Below are 17962 nucleotides of genomic sequence, written 5' to 3' on the forward strand. Positions count from 1 at the left end.
TGGCTGATGTTATGCTTCTATCTCAGTTCGACCAGGTAATTCATACACAAATCTGCATAAAAGCTGATAAGAGGGTTGTTATGTGTTCATTTATTTATGCCCACAATGTTTATACCCAAAGACGTGCTCTATGGAATGATTTGGCTAGGCGCAAGGTTTTTATTGGTGACAAGTCAGGGTGTTTGCTTGGAGACTTTAATGCAACCTTAATTTGGAAGATAAAGCTTCTGGTCCTTCTAATATAGATATATCTATGAGGGAGTTTAAAGAATGTGTCGATAATATTCAAGTGATGGATGTGAATAAAGTGGGTCTTCATTATACCTGGACTCAAAAACCAAGAGGTGCTAATGGTGTCTTAAAGAAGATTGACAGGATTATGGCGAACCTTGTGTTTAATCAGGTTTTTGTTGGAACAACGGCGGTGTTTCAACCCTATCGTAATTCTGATCACTCTCCAGCTGTGCTCAAGATACCGATGCAATCTAGGTTTAAGCCAAAACCTTTCAAGTTCTCAAATGTTCTTGTAAAAAATCCCAAGTTTCATGATATTGTTTTGGATACGTAGAGTATGGATATTGTTGGTGTTCCTATTTATCGTGTAGTTAAGAAATTAAAGGCTTTAAAGAAGCCATTTCGGAAGCTTTTGTTTGATGGCGGGAACATTCATAATCTGGTTTGTCTATTGCGTGTGGATTTAGATTAGGCGCAAAAAGCTCTAGATAAAGACCCGTTTAATCCTATACTTAGAGAGAAAGAAGCTTCATTTTTGCAAGCCTTTAATGAAGCTTTGTTGAATGAAGAGAGATTCTTAAAACAAAAGGCAAAGATTGAATGGTTAAAAGTGGGGGATTCTAACTCGGCGTACTTCCATAAGGTTGTAAAGAGCCGAACTGCTCGGAATAGAATAGATTTTGTTACTGATTCTGATGGCAATATTGTAGATGGCAATGACCTACATTCGACTTTTCTTAATCATTACATGGATTTTCTTGGAAAACCGGGTATAACTACTCCTCTTACCTCTGATTTGTTTCAAGTTAAACTAGCACAGGAAACGGCTGATTATATGGTGCGAGAGATTAGTAATCAGGAGGTCAAGGAAGCTATGTTCTCTATGGGTAATGACAAATCTCCAGGACCTGATGGATTTTCTACAATGTTTTTTAAAGAAGCTTGGAATGTGATTGGTTCTGATGTTGTAGATGCCATTAAGGATTTCTTCAGCTCGGGGAAATTGTTAAAAGAGTTAAATCACATAATCATTTCACTTCTCCCGAAGGTTAAAAACCCTTCACTAGTGACTGATTATAGACCCATTTCTTTGTGTAATGTTCTTCTGAAGTGTATCACAAAGATTATAGCTAACCGGCTTAAAAATTCGCTTGGGGACCTTGTTAGTGTTAACCAGTCAGCCTTTATACCCGGTAGAAGAATTTCCGATAATATCCTCCTGACTCATGAAATCATGCATAACTATCATTTAGATAGAGGTAGACCTCGTTGTGCTTTTAAGGTTGACATACAAAAAGCTTATGATACCGTTGATTGGGTTTTTCTGAAAAACATTCTTGTTGGGTACGGTTTTCATGAAAAAATGGTCTCGTGGATTATGGAATGTGTTGCTTCTACCTCGTTCTCTATTAGTATTAATGGTAATTTGTATGGATTTTTTAGAGGTAAAAGGGGTTTGCGGCAGGGTGACCCTTTGTCACCTTATTTGTTCACTTTGGTCATGGAGGTTTTGACTCTTATATTGAAGCGTAATGTTGAGTAGTTCGACTCATTCAGGTATCATCTTCGTTGTGATACTCTAAATCTGTCAATCTCTGTTTTGCCGTCGATCTATTCATATTTTCTTATGCTGATGTGGATTCGGTTAGGGTGATATCTAATGCTCTTGATGAATTTAAAAATGTTTCTGGTTTGGCTACTAGCATTCCTAAAAGCACAACATACTTTGCCAACGTTATGAATCATGTCAAGATTTTTATCCTTCAAATTTTACCATTTCAGGAGGGTAGGCTGCCTGTGAAATATCTTGGTGCTCCTTTAGTGTCGACCAGATTAATGGCAAGAGACTGTAAGGAACTCATTGAGAAAATTAAAAAAAGAAGTTTCTTTCCTTTGCAGGTCGACTTTAGCTTATTCAATCAGTTCTTTCTTCATTATATGTGTACTGGTCTTCTGTCTTTATTCTCTCTACCCGTGTTATTAAAGAGATTGAGCAGATTGTTCGTGGGTTCCTATGGTGCCAAGGTCCCATGACAAGAGGAAAATCAAAAGTTGCATGGGACTCGGTATGTATTCCTAAAGACGAAGGAGGCTTAAGTATTCGCAGTATGGTTCAGTTTAATGTGGCTTTAATGTCATTTCAAATTTGGAGTATACTAACACATAAAGAATCGTTATGGGTTCGTTGGATTCATACATATAAGTTAAGGGGTAAGAACTTTTGGGATGTTACTTGTACTGGAAATATGTCATGGGGATGGAGGAAAATACTTCAAATTCACCCTTTGATCAGAAGGTTTATGTGGTATAAAGTGGGAGATGGGAATTCAGTGTCGGCTTGGTATGACAATTGGTGTACGCATAGTCCTTTAGCAGAGCATTTAACTGCCAGGATGATTTCTCGAGCCGGTTACAATTCGTCTACTAAAGTTGTTGATCTGATCTCTAATGGTTCGTGGACTTGGCCTAGAAGCTGGAATAACAAATTTCCTAACGCAAGCATACCAAGTATTGATTCTAATGCTATGGATGTCGTATTTTGGAAAGATAGAAATGTTGTTGATCATCATTATTCAGTTGGAATTGTTTGGGACGATATTCGTGTTAGGGAGCCAAAGGTGCCTTGGTGTCATGTGGTCTGGTTTAACCATAATATTCCAAAGCATGCATTTCTTATTTGGCTCGTTATTAAGGGCAAACTGAAAACTCAGGATCAACTCAGATCATGGGAGCTAAATGGAGTTTCTCAAGATGAGCTTGTTTGTTCACTGTGCAAGATGGAACCTGATTCACATTCACATTTATTTTTTTGAATGTTCCTTTAGCACACAGGTTTGACTAGAGGTTCAAAGGAAAGCAGCAATCCAACAACTACCTATATATTGGAATTTGTTATTGACGAGTCAAATTTTAGCAAGTGGTACCCGTTCTATGGATAATATTGTTACAAGACTTGTATTGGCTGCCTCAACATATTTCTTATGGCAAGAGAGAAACAACCGGTTATTTAAAAAGAAGAAAAGGTCGGAAGCGCAACTTGGGATGTCTATTATTAATACCGTGAGGTTAAAGTTAATGACATTCCGATTTAGGAAGACTAGAAGAGTAGAAAGATTCCTAACTGCTTGGGAACTTCCATTTACTTTAGTTAATTAAGCTTAACTCATTTGTATCATGGTGGATGCTTGTATTTGTTAGCTTGTAACGTGACTAAATGGTGGTACTTGGTCTTGGTATTTTTATTTTTTATGGTGCTCGATGTGCATGAATTTGTAATAGTCGTTCTAGTAACTCAGCTAGACACCTGAATTTTAATTATGGGTAATATAATTCTAACCAGGGAAACTTAAAAAAAAAAAAAAAAAAAAAAAAACTACAAAATTGTACGTACTATTTTTAAAACGTGTTAATAGAAAGTAGCTTTGTATTGAAGCTAACATTCTGAGGCATTCAGCTTATACCTCACGCAGACATCGCTTACTTACTATATAAACCCTCCTTAAACATTCATTCTTTCCAGTACGAAAAACCGTTTTCTCTCTGAATTGATCAATCGAGGTACAAACCCTGCTTTCTTTTTTCTTTCCCCTGCTTAGAATATTCACTATTTACTTTTACTTTTTCTTCTTTAATTACCACAGTAATTATTTAATTAGTTTATTTCAATTATGATATTTAGTGGAGACTTTGTTGGGTGTATAATGTAGGTAGGTATTCTGAATTCTAAATTACACCTGACCTCTTTACCACATTGTAGATGGTTGTGAATTAATTTAGAATTTTGTTGATAATATGCAGGTGTAATTTAATTGAACAATGGAACGAATTCCGCAAAGACAATTGTTTGGTGCTGCAATTTCCTCTAATTTCCCTCTTAGGTTTCAGGTTTTGTTTTATTTCTTTCCTTTTTTGTATCTGTATTTTAGAATGTAATATATGTATGTTTACATAATATTTTTTTATTTTTTCTTTACTAATAATGATATTATGTTTATTTTTGGATGGCAGGATGTGAGTAATATCCGCGAAGTTCCTGATCACCAGGTTGGTTTGTTTCTTCCTGTTCGTTTTCGTTCTCAATTGTTTTTTTTTTTTTTTAATTTGTTTTTTTCTAATTGGGTTTTTTTGTTGTTTTGATTAGGAGGTGTATGTGGACCCAGACCGTGACGAGAGCCTAATAATCGAGCTACTAGAGATGAAAAATGAGGTTGCAGACAATGCAAGTGCTACTTGGTTTCTTCAAGACCTTGCTTCTGAACAAAGCGCCGAGGGCAACATTGTATGGCCACTTTCTTTATTACTTACATACATTCCGAATACTTGATTTGCTTGCAACTATGCTACACTGCCTTTATTAGTAGTTACATTGACATAACATAGATATCACCAAAAAAAAAAAAATTTGTTTTGTTTTGTTTAGGTGACTGAACAGTCTGCAGTATTCGAAGCTCAACAATTATCATACAGAAACATGCCTTCTGTCATCAATACTGCGACCGCCCAAATGGTAAACAACATACCGACTTTGATTGATATATTTTGAGTAAAATGCATACTTTGTAATGATGCTAATAATAATATAATATGAAGTTGCAAGTGGAACCATAAAATTTACTTCTTCTGGAAAACCAAGTAACTATGATAGACAAATAACTGTTTTTTGGAAGACCATAGATGATAGACATGTAAACAAAATACAAATGGAATCAATCTTTGAGTCGCTATCTTTTCATACGCGTTCATGTCATTTTTTGCAATTTGTATAGGCTATCTCCAAGGGACGCCAAGGAAGAGAAGCACAGAATCTTGTGAAGGTATACTTGGCCAATTTAAGACTCAAAGGAGTTCAAACAGATTTACTCATTACTGCGTATGAGCCCGTCTTCATAAGGTATGCATGTTGTAATGTTTAGTATTGGGTTTTATTAGCTCATGAATCAAATAATTGACATTGTGTTTGTGCTTGTGTGTGTTGGGTTGCAGTCCTTTAAGTGAAAGTGCTAACTCGGTTGGAGCTGGTGCAACTGTACCTGCTGCAGAGTCAGGACGGACACCCATGGCTGATGTTTTTAAACAAGCGGTTTCTACATTTATCATCAACGACTGGAACCTGTTTGGTGCTTCTGCGGCCATTTGAAAAAACACTTTTGGTGGTCATTGAGTGTTTATTTTCATATTAGGAGTCAATATCTTAGTTTTTTCCATTTGGTTCCATTGAGTTCCATGGTTCATGCTCTTTATAGGTCTAGGTTATTATGAGCTTTGCCAGTATGCCCTCCTATGTTATCAGATATTTGCTTCAACTGAACTATCATTAGAATGAAATGGTGCTATTGGTATTCCATATTAAGTTTCATTATTTAAAATGTTATATTTTTGGTGTTAGTGTTACATACATGGATATAGAAGTAGAATATCAATGTTTAGTCTGTCACAAACACAGACAGGAAATTCAGTAAATCGCTGCGCTCTTTATCATCTGATTGTTGAGGGGTTTGATTTATGAAAGAGAACGGTATGGAGAGGGGGATGAAGCGTTAGGATGTGCCTTACCCACAGGAGAATGGGGAAGCCACGACAGTTGCTTTGTGACCAGCATGCAGAAAGGGGAAGCCGGTTGCAGGAGCGAGAAGAGGCAGTGGTGGACCCGCTTCGATATGAATTTTCTAATTGGGTTGAGCGATGAGGGTGTGATGGAGACCAAAAACTTGTGCGACTAAGTATGACCATATCATGTTTTTATGAAATTTGAGTGGGAAGGCGTGTTGCCAACTTGGCGATATGTGAGACCCTTTACCATACCATTTAATGAAGTTCCAATCAACATAATTTCATATGACTTCCTTGTTATCATTATGAATAATGTCGGATAACCTGATAGAAATTTAGATATATCTTTTCAGAACCATAAACTATCAATGCTTGGGTATTGAGTACTTCTGAAATCCCTTTATTAATCCATTTTCTACGCTATAAATGTAAAAAGTGAGACTCGAATCCAGATGGTATATCTCAAGGTCATTAATGGGTTTGCCTATGAATAAAAATTCTGATATTTACAGATGGTTGATAGAATTTCATAGGCTCTCTACTAAAACAATATCAAAGAGAAACACACTTGTAAGTTATAATCGAGAAAAAGAGTGCCACATTCATATCATATAAAAATACTAAACATCAAATACATAAATAAACATGGGCAAAGGATAATGGTACATGAACATCTTTATGGAATAGTTAGCTTATTATGTTCGTTAAATCTAAAAAGTTGTTCGAATGAGTCGATAACATTCTAAATGAATATTGTTTAGGCATCACGGTCTCTTTTGCATTCATGAGGCATTTTAGGAAACCGTTTGCGATCAGTACAATAGTTGTAAATTGTGACTTTTCTACGAACCCAACGTAGACGACGCCATTGGTAATCATCAAGATCAAGATATTTCTTCTGATCCCACCAATGTTTTCCTTGTGTTGCACAATATCTGGCATTCACAGACGCTTGGCAACCATCGATATGGAAGTCCTTGTATGCAGCCACAAAAGGTGCCTTGGACCAGTCGGTTTTCTCCAACCCACCCCTTGTTGCCCAGTCATCCGCATTCCACAAACTCGAGTATATCTTCATGGGCTGATCAAATGGGAACCGAACTCCCAAATGTTTGCTATTCTTAAACACCCTTATTGGAATGTCATCAACAAAAAACCTGAAAAATATTAGTAAGAGTAAACTCTAAGGTTAGTTAGTTACTGGCCGGCCTAAAGTATTGTTTAGGTTGCAAGTTTGGAATATAAAGATTAATGTATAACTTACACAATCTGGTGGACATTCCACAGGACTGAGTAGGAATGGAAATCTTTGGTAGGATCAAACCAGAGGTAAATGCGTTGCTCCCGGTCACCTTTGCCCCCGGTGAACACGTTCGTTTGTAGAATGTATGGCTGTCCTGTCCTGTTCCCTAAGAACTCGAAGTCTATTTCATCATGCTCTGCATTTTGTGATGCCAACTGCAATTTCAGTCAATTCCATTATCTAGTTAGCTTCATAAAAAAATTTATATTATACAATTATGCGTTCTGCTGCATAGCGCGGGTATGAAGTATCCTCTTTATACACAAGAGATACATACATAAAAGGCGGTGACAGTGCCAGCAGAATCTCCGGGAACCATTTTAATTCGCATACTAAAATGGCCAAAGAGGTATGTGCCCTTGGATTGGAAACCTGTTCCGGTGTATTTGTCGAGTATGAGTTGGATGTCTGAACCACCGTTGAAGTACTTAATGTGGTCGAACGCCCAAGTGGGCATATAGTTCTTCCCAAAAGGCACCGGTACCGGCTTTTTTGGAGCGGCTCCGATCACACCATGCATAAGAAGTACCACCACCATCATATAAACATAAGTCCACACTCCTTCCCATCCTTTTTGACCCATTTCTTCTGCTCCCAATCACCCTGTCACAAATTAACAACAAAAGCATTATTCATATACCATGTATATATATATGTCACTTCTATCTCAATTAAATCATTTTCATATATACTAATACAATAGGATATGTACATATGAATGCTAAACCCATATCTTACCATTTAGAGTGAAATGTTGTTCATGACAATTAGCTTTTATAAACTTAAATAAAATAGGACCATAACAAATTAACAACTAAACAAAGTACTCATTGATTATATTAATATATACTCGTATTAAAGAAGAAGATTCACAAACACCTGTTTTATTCAAATCGCATGCATTACAAATTACATAAAAAGTGACAAGTATATTACAAGCACCAACCAAGTTTATGTATATATATACTCAACTTGTTCCACAACAAATACTATATATGATGATCACTCAAATCAAATGTGATGATAAATCGTTCATACTTATGTTTACAAATAGAAAGATTAAGATTAATAAGCTTACCTCAAATAGGAGGAAAGCTAGCTAGGATTAGTCCTCTACTTGATATCTCCTTAATCAATTTGCCAAATGCTAAGACTCTAGGTGAGTGTACGTAGCTAATCAAAATGTCCTATTATATATATACTCATTATACAAGGCTAGCTAGTCTACTTCCGAAGCCAGGTCTTACCTGGCCACCGCCAACCAATTTATATACTTTTATTATATTTAATAATCCATTAACACATTTGGTTTGTATATGTTATGGATTGTGATAAACATGTAAAAAAAATCTCAAATAGTATTTTTGTATTCCATTATTTTTTTTTACTTTTTACTAGCAAAATCCTTTATATTTTTATCTCATTCCAATAATATCAAGATTTGCATTTTCAATTTGTTACTCAATATAATTAACATCGTTATCGTTTACGTTCAATAAAAATGTGACACCCTATTAAACCTTTGTTGGCCGATGTTAGTCATTCTCTAGTCTCTACCATCGTACGCTTACCCCCTGTCACAGCTCTCAAAACTTCCCAAAGTCGTTAGAAAATAAACGAATAGTAAGTATATATGTAAACATACAATGTAGTTTTTTTTTATGGATTTTGGGTCTTAATACATCGACAACAGAGTATAAGGAGATTGAGATATAAAAATAAACGAACATATCATGCATAAGTATACAATTGATAAACATCTTTTTGATAATTTCTCCAATAATATTTAATCTATTTTATGATATTATATACCGTTGAACGTAGATTATACATGATGTAATTGACCATCATCCATCATGTGACTTGCTTCCTTTCTTCTTTCTTTAAACTAAACCATACTTCAAATGTTGGTATTTGAGATTGATTTATATATTAGTTTTTAACTAAAAGGTATAAGTTAAATTATGGGGTCTTTTATATCCGTGCACACATATTTATGTTCTCACACACGTGAGTTTGACAATTATATTCGCAACAATATCAATATCATATCTGTCTGTGAACCAAAAATTCAATATTGTCATGCGAGCAACCGGGATAAATTAAAGAAATTTAATCAGATATCATTTAATTACTTAATTATGAATTTGCTTTTGTAAGTACTAAGTATTTGTGTATTTTTGCTAAATGTTTAAACATTAAATAGAGAATATATTTAGTACTTCCTATTTAGGTCAAGTGGTTGAGCACCTGCCTTACAAGCAGTAGGTCTTGGGTTTAATACTTGGGAAGTACAAGAAGTCTTTCTATGAAGGCTTGGCTTGGGTATACCCAGATTTAAGTCTGAGTTGGCAGAGTTTACCCCTATTGATCGTCGTGCCTTCGGGCGGATTAGTAGGGGTTTTTTCCCCATCGGGTATTTGAAATAGGCATTTCTACTTCGAGTGAGTTCTCTAGCGCAGACCCGGTTAAAACAACGTATGTTAGACCTCCCGTTGTCGAATCGCGACACGAAGTTCTCAAGCGAAATTCGCCTTTAAAAAAAAATATAGAGAATATATTTTAAAATAAAAAGGTTAACTATAACTCGTAGTGAACAAAATCCAATATTTTTTCAAAGAAATCTCAAATTTCTCATTCATTTTTGTTTCTTCTTAGTTAAAATCTGAACATATATGGTGTTTAAGCTGTAGTTTTTCCTTCCTGTATTTATTTTGTACTCTTTAGTTTATGTAACGATCGAGCTACTAATAGTATTTCATTTTTCTTTGAAAATTTTTCGTTAAAAAACCGTATTAGTATATCCCATGGGTAATCTATTCATACCTTATCCTCATAATATAAAAGATAACATGACTCGTGTTTTTGAAAAAGAACAAAACAAAAAAGGCATATGCATATCCCATGGTATCCCATTCTTAAAATCACAAACCATGGTTAATTAATTTAAGTAGTACAATAACTTAAATGATCAAAACATAAATTATACAAACTGACCAAAAAAAAAGTAACACATGACTCTGTATGGGATGTTTTATCTATAGAGTGATGAGTGATCTATGGACATAAATGTCATCTTTTATAAATTTTAGGTCTTAATACCAAATATTTTATGAAAATAAGTTAATTTTGTTGATTAAAAACCTTTATTATTGACTTAGATTATAACTTGAAGAATAGAAGGGATGGACACATGGCTTGATGGACATCGGCCAACGCATTTTATGATGAAAATAGCTAGCATTATAAGTCAAGATGCTATAGCTAGCTAGGTTCCTTTCTCTCGACTCCACTTTTACGAAGAGATCATGTGATCTTACTATAATATCTGCTCAAAATATATTAACATAGAGGATATATGACTTGCTACATGTTTTCACAATCCAGCAACTTTTAACTTTTTCATGTCATCGTGGTATCATTAGATGAGACAATATTTAAGTCATCTATATATGTGCATTAACCAGCGAAATATTTATGTACATCCCAGTAAATCCAGCCAAATAACTTCTAATTCAAGTTCACTTTGTATATATATATATATATGTAAGAAAATTTTGGCTGGGGCTCAAGGCCATCCGTCGTACAATGAGTGTAGCCCGAACACCGGTGGGCATACTACAGACAAGCTAGCCTCTACATACCCCATTAGTATCCTTCTATATCTATATAAACTATAAAGAATAGTGTGTGTAAATGTTTGGATCTCCCTATCCCATCTTCACATCCTTCTACCTGCTGTACAAATACGCACATTCATGTTGTGCCAAACTAAATGTTCATCAATCTTAACATTGGCAATATAGCAGCAGCCAACATGCTTAAATGTATAGTAAAATTTGACACACACATTTCTGATGGAAGAAATGGACAGCTTTCTGCCTGCTTTTGTTTAAAGCTCATTGATCAAGAATTGTGGTAAAAAAAAAAAAGACCCACGCCTGATAAAATACGATTCAAACTCAGATAACCTAACAAAATATATTCATATGTATCCCCACTAACTATTGATGCTAAGCTAAATCAACTATGAACATTACAATTCTGATCAATCCAGTCAATCTTCTTAGAGGGTATTCACTGGATAAAACAGAGTAAGAATGCCGGTCGACTAACTTGTTTCAGATAGAAGAATATCCTAAAAGCACAAGACCAATGATAGATTTGTCTCGGTGGATGAGGACTATCCTAAGATTCACCATCACTAGCATAGTAAAACCAAACAAATACTGAAAGCGAAGCCATTTCACATTTGAGCCAACATATAGATTAAATAACAAGAGGCCAATGACAAAAGAGTATTTTCATGTTGGTAGATCAGGACTATACTGGGCACGCCATCACTCGCCTAGTATATGTAAATTAAAAGTCTGAAAGCAAAGACAGTTGAATCAACGTCCAGCAGAAAATGGCTACATCCGGAGGTTGGTTAAGGAATACCTAAATAAAAACCTTGGAAATAATGGTAGTAATTGTCAAAACTAATTGAACATGGGGGCTCTTGTTAACAATCATTAGATGACAAAGGCATTCAGCCGATAGCTAAATTAAGATTAACACAAGGATCATTGGTATCAGGCAGCAAAATCTCACAAACAAAATAGAAAATTTGACACAAATTCCAACTTCATTACATCGAACAAAAGTCATAAGTTGAAACTAAAAGGCTGCATGTCCACATAAAACGGCATAAAAAAACATCAAAAACATTACTCTTGTTTGCAAGCCATAATACCAAAGTACCTTCTACTTAGTCATCATACCAGATCAAAAGCAAAAAAACACTATTTCCATCAGTCTCCCTTTCTGCGGAAAGAGCATCCTTCGGTAAGTCTAGCACGACCACCGGTAGGCTGGCACAACACTGTCTGACAGTTTCCACACACCACCACTGTTTGCGAGTGGCTAAACACAGTAGTTCTGTAGAACCAAACGACAAATGAGAACACAGAATCAATCAAATGCTAAAATAATTATAATAACAAACGCACTTATATTAAGAGAATAACAAAATATGATAATCATCACTTACATGTTAAAACAGCCTTGGCACTTGACATCCTGCATCAATTCAAGTTAATCAGAAAAACAATACAACTCAAAAAGCTATCGGGGAGAAATTAGAGAACCATCAAACCCTACAAAACTTGCAAAACTACACAATCAAAAACACGATTTTAAGAACAGTACTTAGTGCAATATAAACATATGGTATGAGTCGCAAGATATGTAAACCCCTCTAACATTCACATTATGTTAGGCATTTCAAAACGGGTATCTAACCAATTTAATTTTCAAAAAGCAGATAATCAAGGCGGTCGGGTTAAACAAACCTGCTTACGACCACCTATCGTATTATTATATTTTTTAAATAGCAAATAAACAGTTATTAATCATTCAGATTTAGCTACAACAAAACTAATTACCTATTTAACTATCACTTGATACCCATTGATTTAATGCACAAACTTAACTAATTTCATTATAAAAAGAAAAAAAAAACTCAAATTTATGCACACTAAAAAATATAAAAAATAAATATAAATAAAGTAATACCATGAAGAAAGAATTGGGAGACTGAACAAGGCGCTTGAGCTTATGCTTCCTTTTTTCCAATTCAGCTGGTGGGTTCAACAAATCAACATCGTTTGGGAGCGTCTATTTTTACACACACACAGAAATATATATATATTTTTTAGTTAGTTCACATGATACATAAAATAATATTTGTATACAAATAAATGAAAGTTTATCTAGAAATAAACTGTTATTTACAGATGATATATATATATATATGTGAAATAGAGTGATAATATTATGTGATTAAAAAGAAAGAAATAGCTCACCATGATTGATTGCTTGTTAGGTGTTTTGAGATGGTAGCCGCCTTAAGAAAACCCTAGCAAGGAGGAAACAGATGATAATAAGATTCAAGAGAGGTCGAAATGAGGTTTTTGCTATATATCCGGATGTGAGAGCTTTTAGGGCCTGGGATATTGGGCTGGGCTTTTTTATGTGTTAATAATTAGCTGGCCCATGTATTTTCATTTGGGAAGTTCGTCATAATAGTACCCACTTTGATTGATTAGAAAATTCTAATGGACTTACTTAACAAAATTGATTAATTTGATAATTTCATTATTGCAAGATTAATTCTAATGGCCTAGTGGTTGTCATTTTTAACATGAAGACCTAATTTTCGAATCTTATTAATAAAAGTTTTTTAAAAGTGTGTTACTGTTGCTGAAATTACGACGGAATGGATTGTATCTATTCTGGAATATGTATATGAAATATGCAAATGGCTACCTTTAAGCTTTTGTGTATCACATATACTTGGTGTACTTAAACAACAAACATAAATATATTTGATGATAATTTTTTTAATTTAAACTTTATAAATCAAGTTATTTTTTCTTTTTTCTTTTTTATATAAGACACTTAGCATGTAAAAAAAACAATATGCAGTTATATACTTTAAACTTCAAAATATTATTTCTACTTGGAGATAAATAGAAATCAAAACTTAAACGTAAATTATAAAACTATAGGAAAAATTAATGAAGTAACTAAGATAGTGTTAAGATTGATTAATTTTTTAAAAATCTAAAATGTTGCTAAAATTATAATTTTAAATATGATGTCATAATTTTTAAAAACATTTATAGGAAAAATTGTGACTTTGTCACATAGGAAATTTTTTTTAAAAAATCTTATAGAAGCAATTTTTTTTATTTATATAAGAGAAGAGATGATTAATGTCTTAATTTAATACTCTTTATTAGGGATTAAAGATATAATAGTAAGTACATGTGTCATCCATTTATAAACTTAAAAATAAATAAGCAACACTCAATGTCGTCTTTCGAGTTTAAAATCCTATTGTATATTATCATCGAACCTTTAAACTCTATATTTAAAAACAAAGACCTTTAGTATTGTTGAGCTAAGAAATGAAAAAAATGAATGTAATAAATCAATGACGTTTAATGCAATTAATCGTATTAAACTACTTGTAATAGCCAACAATAAAATGGTTAAGTTATCGTTAATAAATATTACTTACATCTCTCACAGTGTTAAAAAGAATTTTCTTGTATTATCTTATCTTAACTATCTTATTCTCAACTACCTTATAAAGTATTTGACCCTTTTATTTTCTCAAAAAGAACTTGATCTACTCAAATTACCGATCTCATTTATTCATTAATTTAAATATTTTCACCAAATATACTTATAATACCTTTAATAAAATTATCTATAACATATATCCCTAAGTCTTAAAATACCTACAATACATTCTTTTTATATCAATTACTTTTATATTAATAATCACGCAACTACCGCCGCCACCACCACCCGTCGCCATCGCCTCCACCACCCTTCGACGTCGCCAACATCACATCACCGTCGCATTGCGCGAGTATATAAGTAGTTATACATTTACAAATTTGATAATAAAATGCTCTTTTTAACTTTTAAGTAGTAAAAATATTTGTCTTTTTTTTCTTTATGGAAAGGTTGTTTTTTTTTTATGGGTTTGTGGGGTTTTCTTTGGAAAGGTTGTGCTACAAACACACACATCGGACTCTTATCCAATTTTTTCTTCTCACCGACCTCGGCCACCTAGCCACCAACGACGGCGATGACGTCAACCCCTCCATCCTCCCACTCTGCACCCCACATTCTACTCCTCCTCCTACTATTCACATTCACAATACTATCAGCATCCCCCATCACAAACGCATCCGCCCCACCACCAACGCCAACAACATGGCCAGACCAATTCCACTCAATCCTAGTAATGAACAAAAGCGGCATTCTAGAATTAATAGATTTATGGTACGACTGGACAAACGGTCGTAACTTCAACATAATCCAACACCAACTGGGAAATGTTTTGTATGACTTAGAATGGAACAATGGTACCTCTTTCTATTACACACTTGATGATGATAAAATATGTTCTTCTGCACAGCTGGAGGTTGGGATACTGAGGCCTAATTGGCTGGATGGTGCGACTTATGTTGGTCAACGGAAAGTGGATGGGTTTGATTGCTATGTTTGGGAGAAAGCTGATTTTATTACTTATTATGAAGATGTTGTTACTAGACGCCCTGTTCATTGGGTCTTTTATACTGGTTAGTTAGTTACCATTATAACATTTTAATACTTTGAGATTTTAGTTGTGGAATTAACGGGATTGGGTATTGTTGTTGTCGGTTTTGAGGGTTTTGGGTTTAGGGTTTGTAATTGACAGATTTTAGGTAACTACGTATATAGTTGTGGAAAAATGTTAGTCTAATTTAGTTTAACATTATAGTGTTTTGGTATTGCTTAATTTTATACAGTAGATAAGTAATGCTGACAAAAGTTGGTTGTAAAACGAACGGGTAACTGGTTATTTTAGCAAGTTTTTACATGCTTATTTTTAAGCGATATAAGCACTTCTGAAGACCCAGTCGGATATTAGAAAAACTCCGTAAAAACCTGTTTGCTTGAAACTAGGTAACACATATAGTTATTTTTTTTAATGGTTTGTCGAAATGAGATAACTTCTATAAAATGCAATCCTATACGGGTATATCTAGTTTATCATAAGTTCCACAGTGTTTCTTGGTCAAGGTATGAATATGTGACTTAAAGCGTCGGGTTGTCATTTTGGTGGGGTAAATGGATACACTAAGTTTAAAAAGTATGTTTTATGAACGGGGTTTAAACCTTTAGATGTGAGGAAATGCAGGAAGGGAAGCACACGTGATGACGTTTGAAGTAGGTGCAGCGCTTGAGGATATAAAGTGGCAGGCTCCTTCCTATTGTTTTGAGGAGAAGGAGAAGACGCTTGTTACAACAATGGCAGATGCTAGCATTATGCATAGAGGTTTGGCAGATTTTGACACTCTTAGAATTGGAAGTATGTAGCGTACTCTAACCGGTTAATGTGCGTATCTAGATTTGTCTCATTTTTATATTTCGTTGCGTTACGCTTAATAATGATTGATCACCTGCGATGAATCACTTTTTGAATAGTGTATGTTTATTCTGACATAATGTTCAAGAATCTGTGAGATTCCAAAGATTGCCATGAATTTAGGAAATATGTATCATACGATGTGAAATTGTTGAGATGTCAAAAAGTTTATCATTTAGCTCGGTAATCTTTTTGTGTTATTAGTGATAAGGTGATATTGGATTGAAATTAGAGCTCCATATTTCAGTTAATGTTCTTGAATTTTAAACGGGTAAACTGAGTAGGTTTATCCTGTTCAGGTTACTCTGGGAGGTCGAGTTTTTGGCTCAGATGTACGTGGCCTAATCTAGGTTGCTGTGACCTTTTTCGAACCGCTTTCCCACAACCTTCAACGTGTTACATATCGAGGTTCGAACCTTAGACTTTTGTAAGAACATTAGGTAGCCGTCATCTATAGGCTAAATCGGACATCAGAGTTTCCTTGGAGGTGGTTTGTTCTTAAAGTGATCGTTACATTTTTACAACGTGAAAAAATGATAACCGTTTGGTTTAAAAATCTATTGGTTTGACTTTCAATCTGGAGCATTGGTTAGTGGATAATCCAAACTCTAAAGAGTTCTCTTTGACTCCTTTGAGACCATATGGTTGACCCTTTACTTCGGGGTATCTGATGATGGAGGATTCAAAGGGCTGACCAACTCTCAGGGCTTGACTATAGTCATCAGGTTCTATATTAGCAAATCGGGTTCAACAGGTTGAAATTGTAAATTGACTAAAATGAATTGGGTAACTGTGCGAACGAGGCATGTTCAACTTGATCCGACTAACTGGTTCTTATATCATAAAAATAAAGCTATCTGTTTCACTTGGTATATTACTCAACCTACGTCTACATCCGATTTGCATCCTTACTAATGTGTCATATTAAGTGAAAATGGACTTTTTGGTGTCACCCAATTGCTGTAATCTTACTACTACTGTAAAAGAAAAGATTTTACTGCATTCAGTTTATAAGTATCTTCTATGGCTTGTATAATAAAGTACTCGTATATGCATTATTCAGTAGGTATATTTTATTTATGAAAGCGAAGGCTTGGATAAGGAGGTTGTGGATATGACAATCCCAACGTTGAATATATACCACAATTTCAATTCATGCTCACAATCTTGTTCTTTTCTCACCCTCATTCTTCATCTAAAAGAATAAAATTAAATTAAAAAAAAATATCTAAAATTCTAATTATCTATGTCTAACAAACCACTACCAAGTGAAAAGGACTCTTTCCCAAAGTCTCGTTTTTTTAATTAAGAAAGAAAAATTAGTTTAAATTTTAAAACTTAGAAGAAGAATACATTATATATGACCATTTAAAAGTTTCTAAAGTGTTACCTTTTGGTGTGATTAACAAACCACTACCAAACCTCTTTAAAAAACTCTGGTACCTTTCAGTGTGATTAAACTTTCAAAAAGTTTTTGATCAAGTTTATTGGTAAGGAAGTGGGACAAAGAAAGCCATTAGATGGTGTTTTAAGAGTAAATATAGTGTTTGAATGCAACATTTTCAAGGTTGGAGTCCAAATTTCATTTTTAGTCTTTTTATTCATATTGTTATGCGATTTACTTTCTAATAATGGCCGTTAAACTGATGAACCGATAAATGATAATGGATTGATTATCTATTTTATAACTGTAAAATGTTACAAATCTCTTCTTGTGCCGTCCCCAACAGGTATGCGAAAGACAGCGTGAAGAGGCGTTTTGCGCAGGACTTTGGTGCGAGGTCCAATTTGAAGGTATTTGGTCGAAGGTTCGGTTTTATAGGTTTTTACATTTTGTTTTTCAGTGATGAAAGTGGAATAAAAGGTATATTTTAATTAAAATGGATGAGGTTATAGAACTGAAG

At 34.3% G+C, this 17962-nt stretch overlaps 4 protein-coding genes across 4 annotated transcripts; 2 read left to right on the forward strand and 2 right to left on the reverse strand.

The window, feature by feature from the left end:
- The first annotated feature begins 3681 nt into the window (after positions 1–3681).
- On the forward strand, positions 3682–5578 carry LOC122584789 (ran guanine nucleotide release factor). Its single transcript, XM_043756848.1, has 7 exons — positions 3682–3792; positions 4033–4119; positions 4243–4278; positions 4376–4513; positions 4655–4741; positions 5001–5125; positions 5218–5578. Exons 2-7 carry the CDS (start codon positions 4051–4053, stop codon positions 5369–5371), a joined length of 609 nt encoding a protein of 202 aa, XP_043612783.1. The 5' UTR covers positions 3682–3792; positions 4033–4050; the 3' UTR covers positions 5372–5578.
- A 791-nt stretch (positions 5579–6369) lies between these two features.
- LOC122585895 (probable xyloglucan endotransglucosylase/hydrolase protein B) lies at positions 6370–8241 on the reverse strand. Its single transcript, XM_043758013.1, has 4 exons — positions 8166–8241; positions 7365–7690; positions 7049–7242; positions 6370–6941 (listed from the first exon to the last, which is right to left on the reverse strand). The coding sequence occupies exons 2-4, from the start codon at positions 7668–7670 to the stop codon at positions 6542–6544; spliced, it is 900 nt and encodes a 299-aa protein (XP_043613948.1). The 5' UTR covers positions 7671–7690; positions 8166–8241; the 3' UTR covers positions 6370–6541.
- Positions 8242–11695: 3454 nt separating this feature from the next.
- LOC122585897 (40S ribosomal protein S27-2) lies at positions 11696–13044 on the reverse strand. Its single transcript, XM_043758015.1, has 4 exons — positions 12934–13044; positions 12644–12745; positions 12120–12148; positions 11696–12007 (listed from the first exon to the last, which is right to left on the reverse strand). Exons 1-4 carry the CDS (start codon positions 12934–12936, stop codon positions 11881–11883), a joined length of 261 nt encoding a protein of 86 aa, XP_043613950.1. The 5' UTR covers positions 12937–13044; the 3' UTR covers positions 11696–11880.
- A 1593-nt stretch (positions 13045–14637) lies between these two features.
- Positions 14638–16176, forward strand: LOC122585896 (uncharacterized protein At4g14100-like). Its single transcript, XM_043758014.1, has 2 exons — positions 14638–15228; positions 15831–16176. Exons 1-2 carry the CDS (start codon positions 14733–14735, stop codon positions 16007–16009), a joined length of 675 nt encoding a protein of 224 aa, XP_043613949.1. The 5' UTR covers positions 14638–14732; the 3' UTR covers positions 16010–16176.
- Positions 16177–17962: the final 1786 nt, after the last annotated feature.

The sequence above is a fragment of the Erigeron canadensis genome, chromosome 1 (assembly GCF_010389155.1).
Source record: "Erigeron canadensis isolate Cc75 chromosome 1, C_canadensis_v1, whole genome shotgun sequence".
Taxonomy (NCBI): domain Eukaryota; kingdom Viridiplantae; phylum Streptophyta; class Magnoliopsida; order Asterales; family Asteraceae; genus Erigeron; species Erigeron canadensis.

Bases quoted from the DNA above. Each gene is read 5' to 3' on its own strand.
- LOC122584789 (XM_043756848.1), top strand. From the start codon at position 4,051: ATGGAACGAATTCCGCAAAGACAATTGTTTGGTGCTGCAATTTCCTCT. The intron at 4,279-4,375 runs GTTGGTTTGTTT...TGTTTTGATTAG, and splicing joins GCGAAGTTCCTGATCACCAG to GAGGTGTATGTGGACCCAGA. The intron at 5,126-5,217 runs GTATGCATGTTG...GTTGGGTTGCAG, and splicing joins TATGAGCCCGTCTTCATAAG to TCCTTTAAGTGAAAGTGCTA.
- LOC122585895 (XM_043758013.1), bottom strand. From the start codon at position 7,670: ATGGGTCAAAAAGGATGGGAAGGAGTGTGGACTTATGTTTATATGATG. The intron at 7,243-7,364 runs GTATGTATCTCT...CTGAAATTGCAG, and splicing joins GCACTGTCACCGCCTTTTAT to TTGGCATCACAAAATGCAGA. The intron at 6,942-7,048 runs GTAAGTTATACA...AATATTTTTCAG, and splicing joins TGGAATGTCCACCAGATTGT to GTTTTTTGTTGATGACATTC.
- LOC122585897 (XM_043758015.1), bottom strand. The intron at 12,149-12,643 runs GTATTACTTTAT...GAATTGATGCAG, and splicing joins CTCCCAATTCTTTCTTCATG to GATGTCAAGTGCCAAGGCTG. The intron at 12,008-12,119 runs GTAAGTGATGAT...TTGGTTCTACAG, and splicing joins TGCCAAGGCTGTTTTAACAT to AACTACTGTGTTTAGCCACT.
- LOC122585896 (XM_043758014.1), top strand. From the start codon at position 14,733: ATGACGTCAACCCCTCCATCCTCCCACTCTGCACCCCACATTCTACTC. The intron at 15,229-15,830 runs GTTAGTTAGTTA...GAGGAAATGCAG, and splicing joins TCATTGGGTCTTTTATACTG to GAAGGGAAGCACACGTGATG.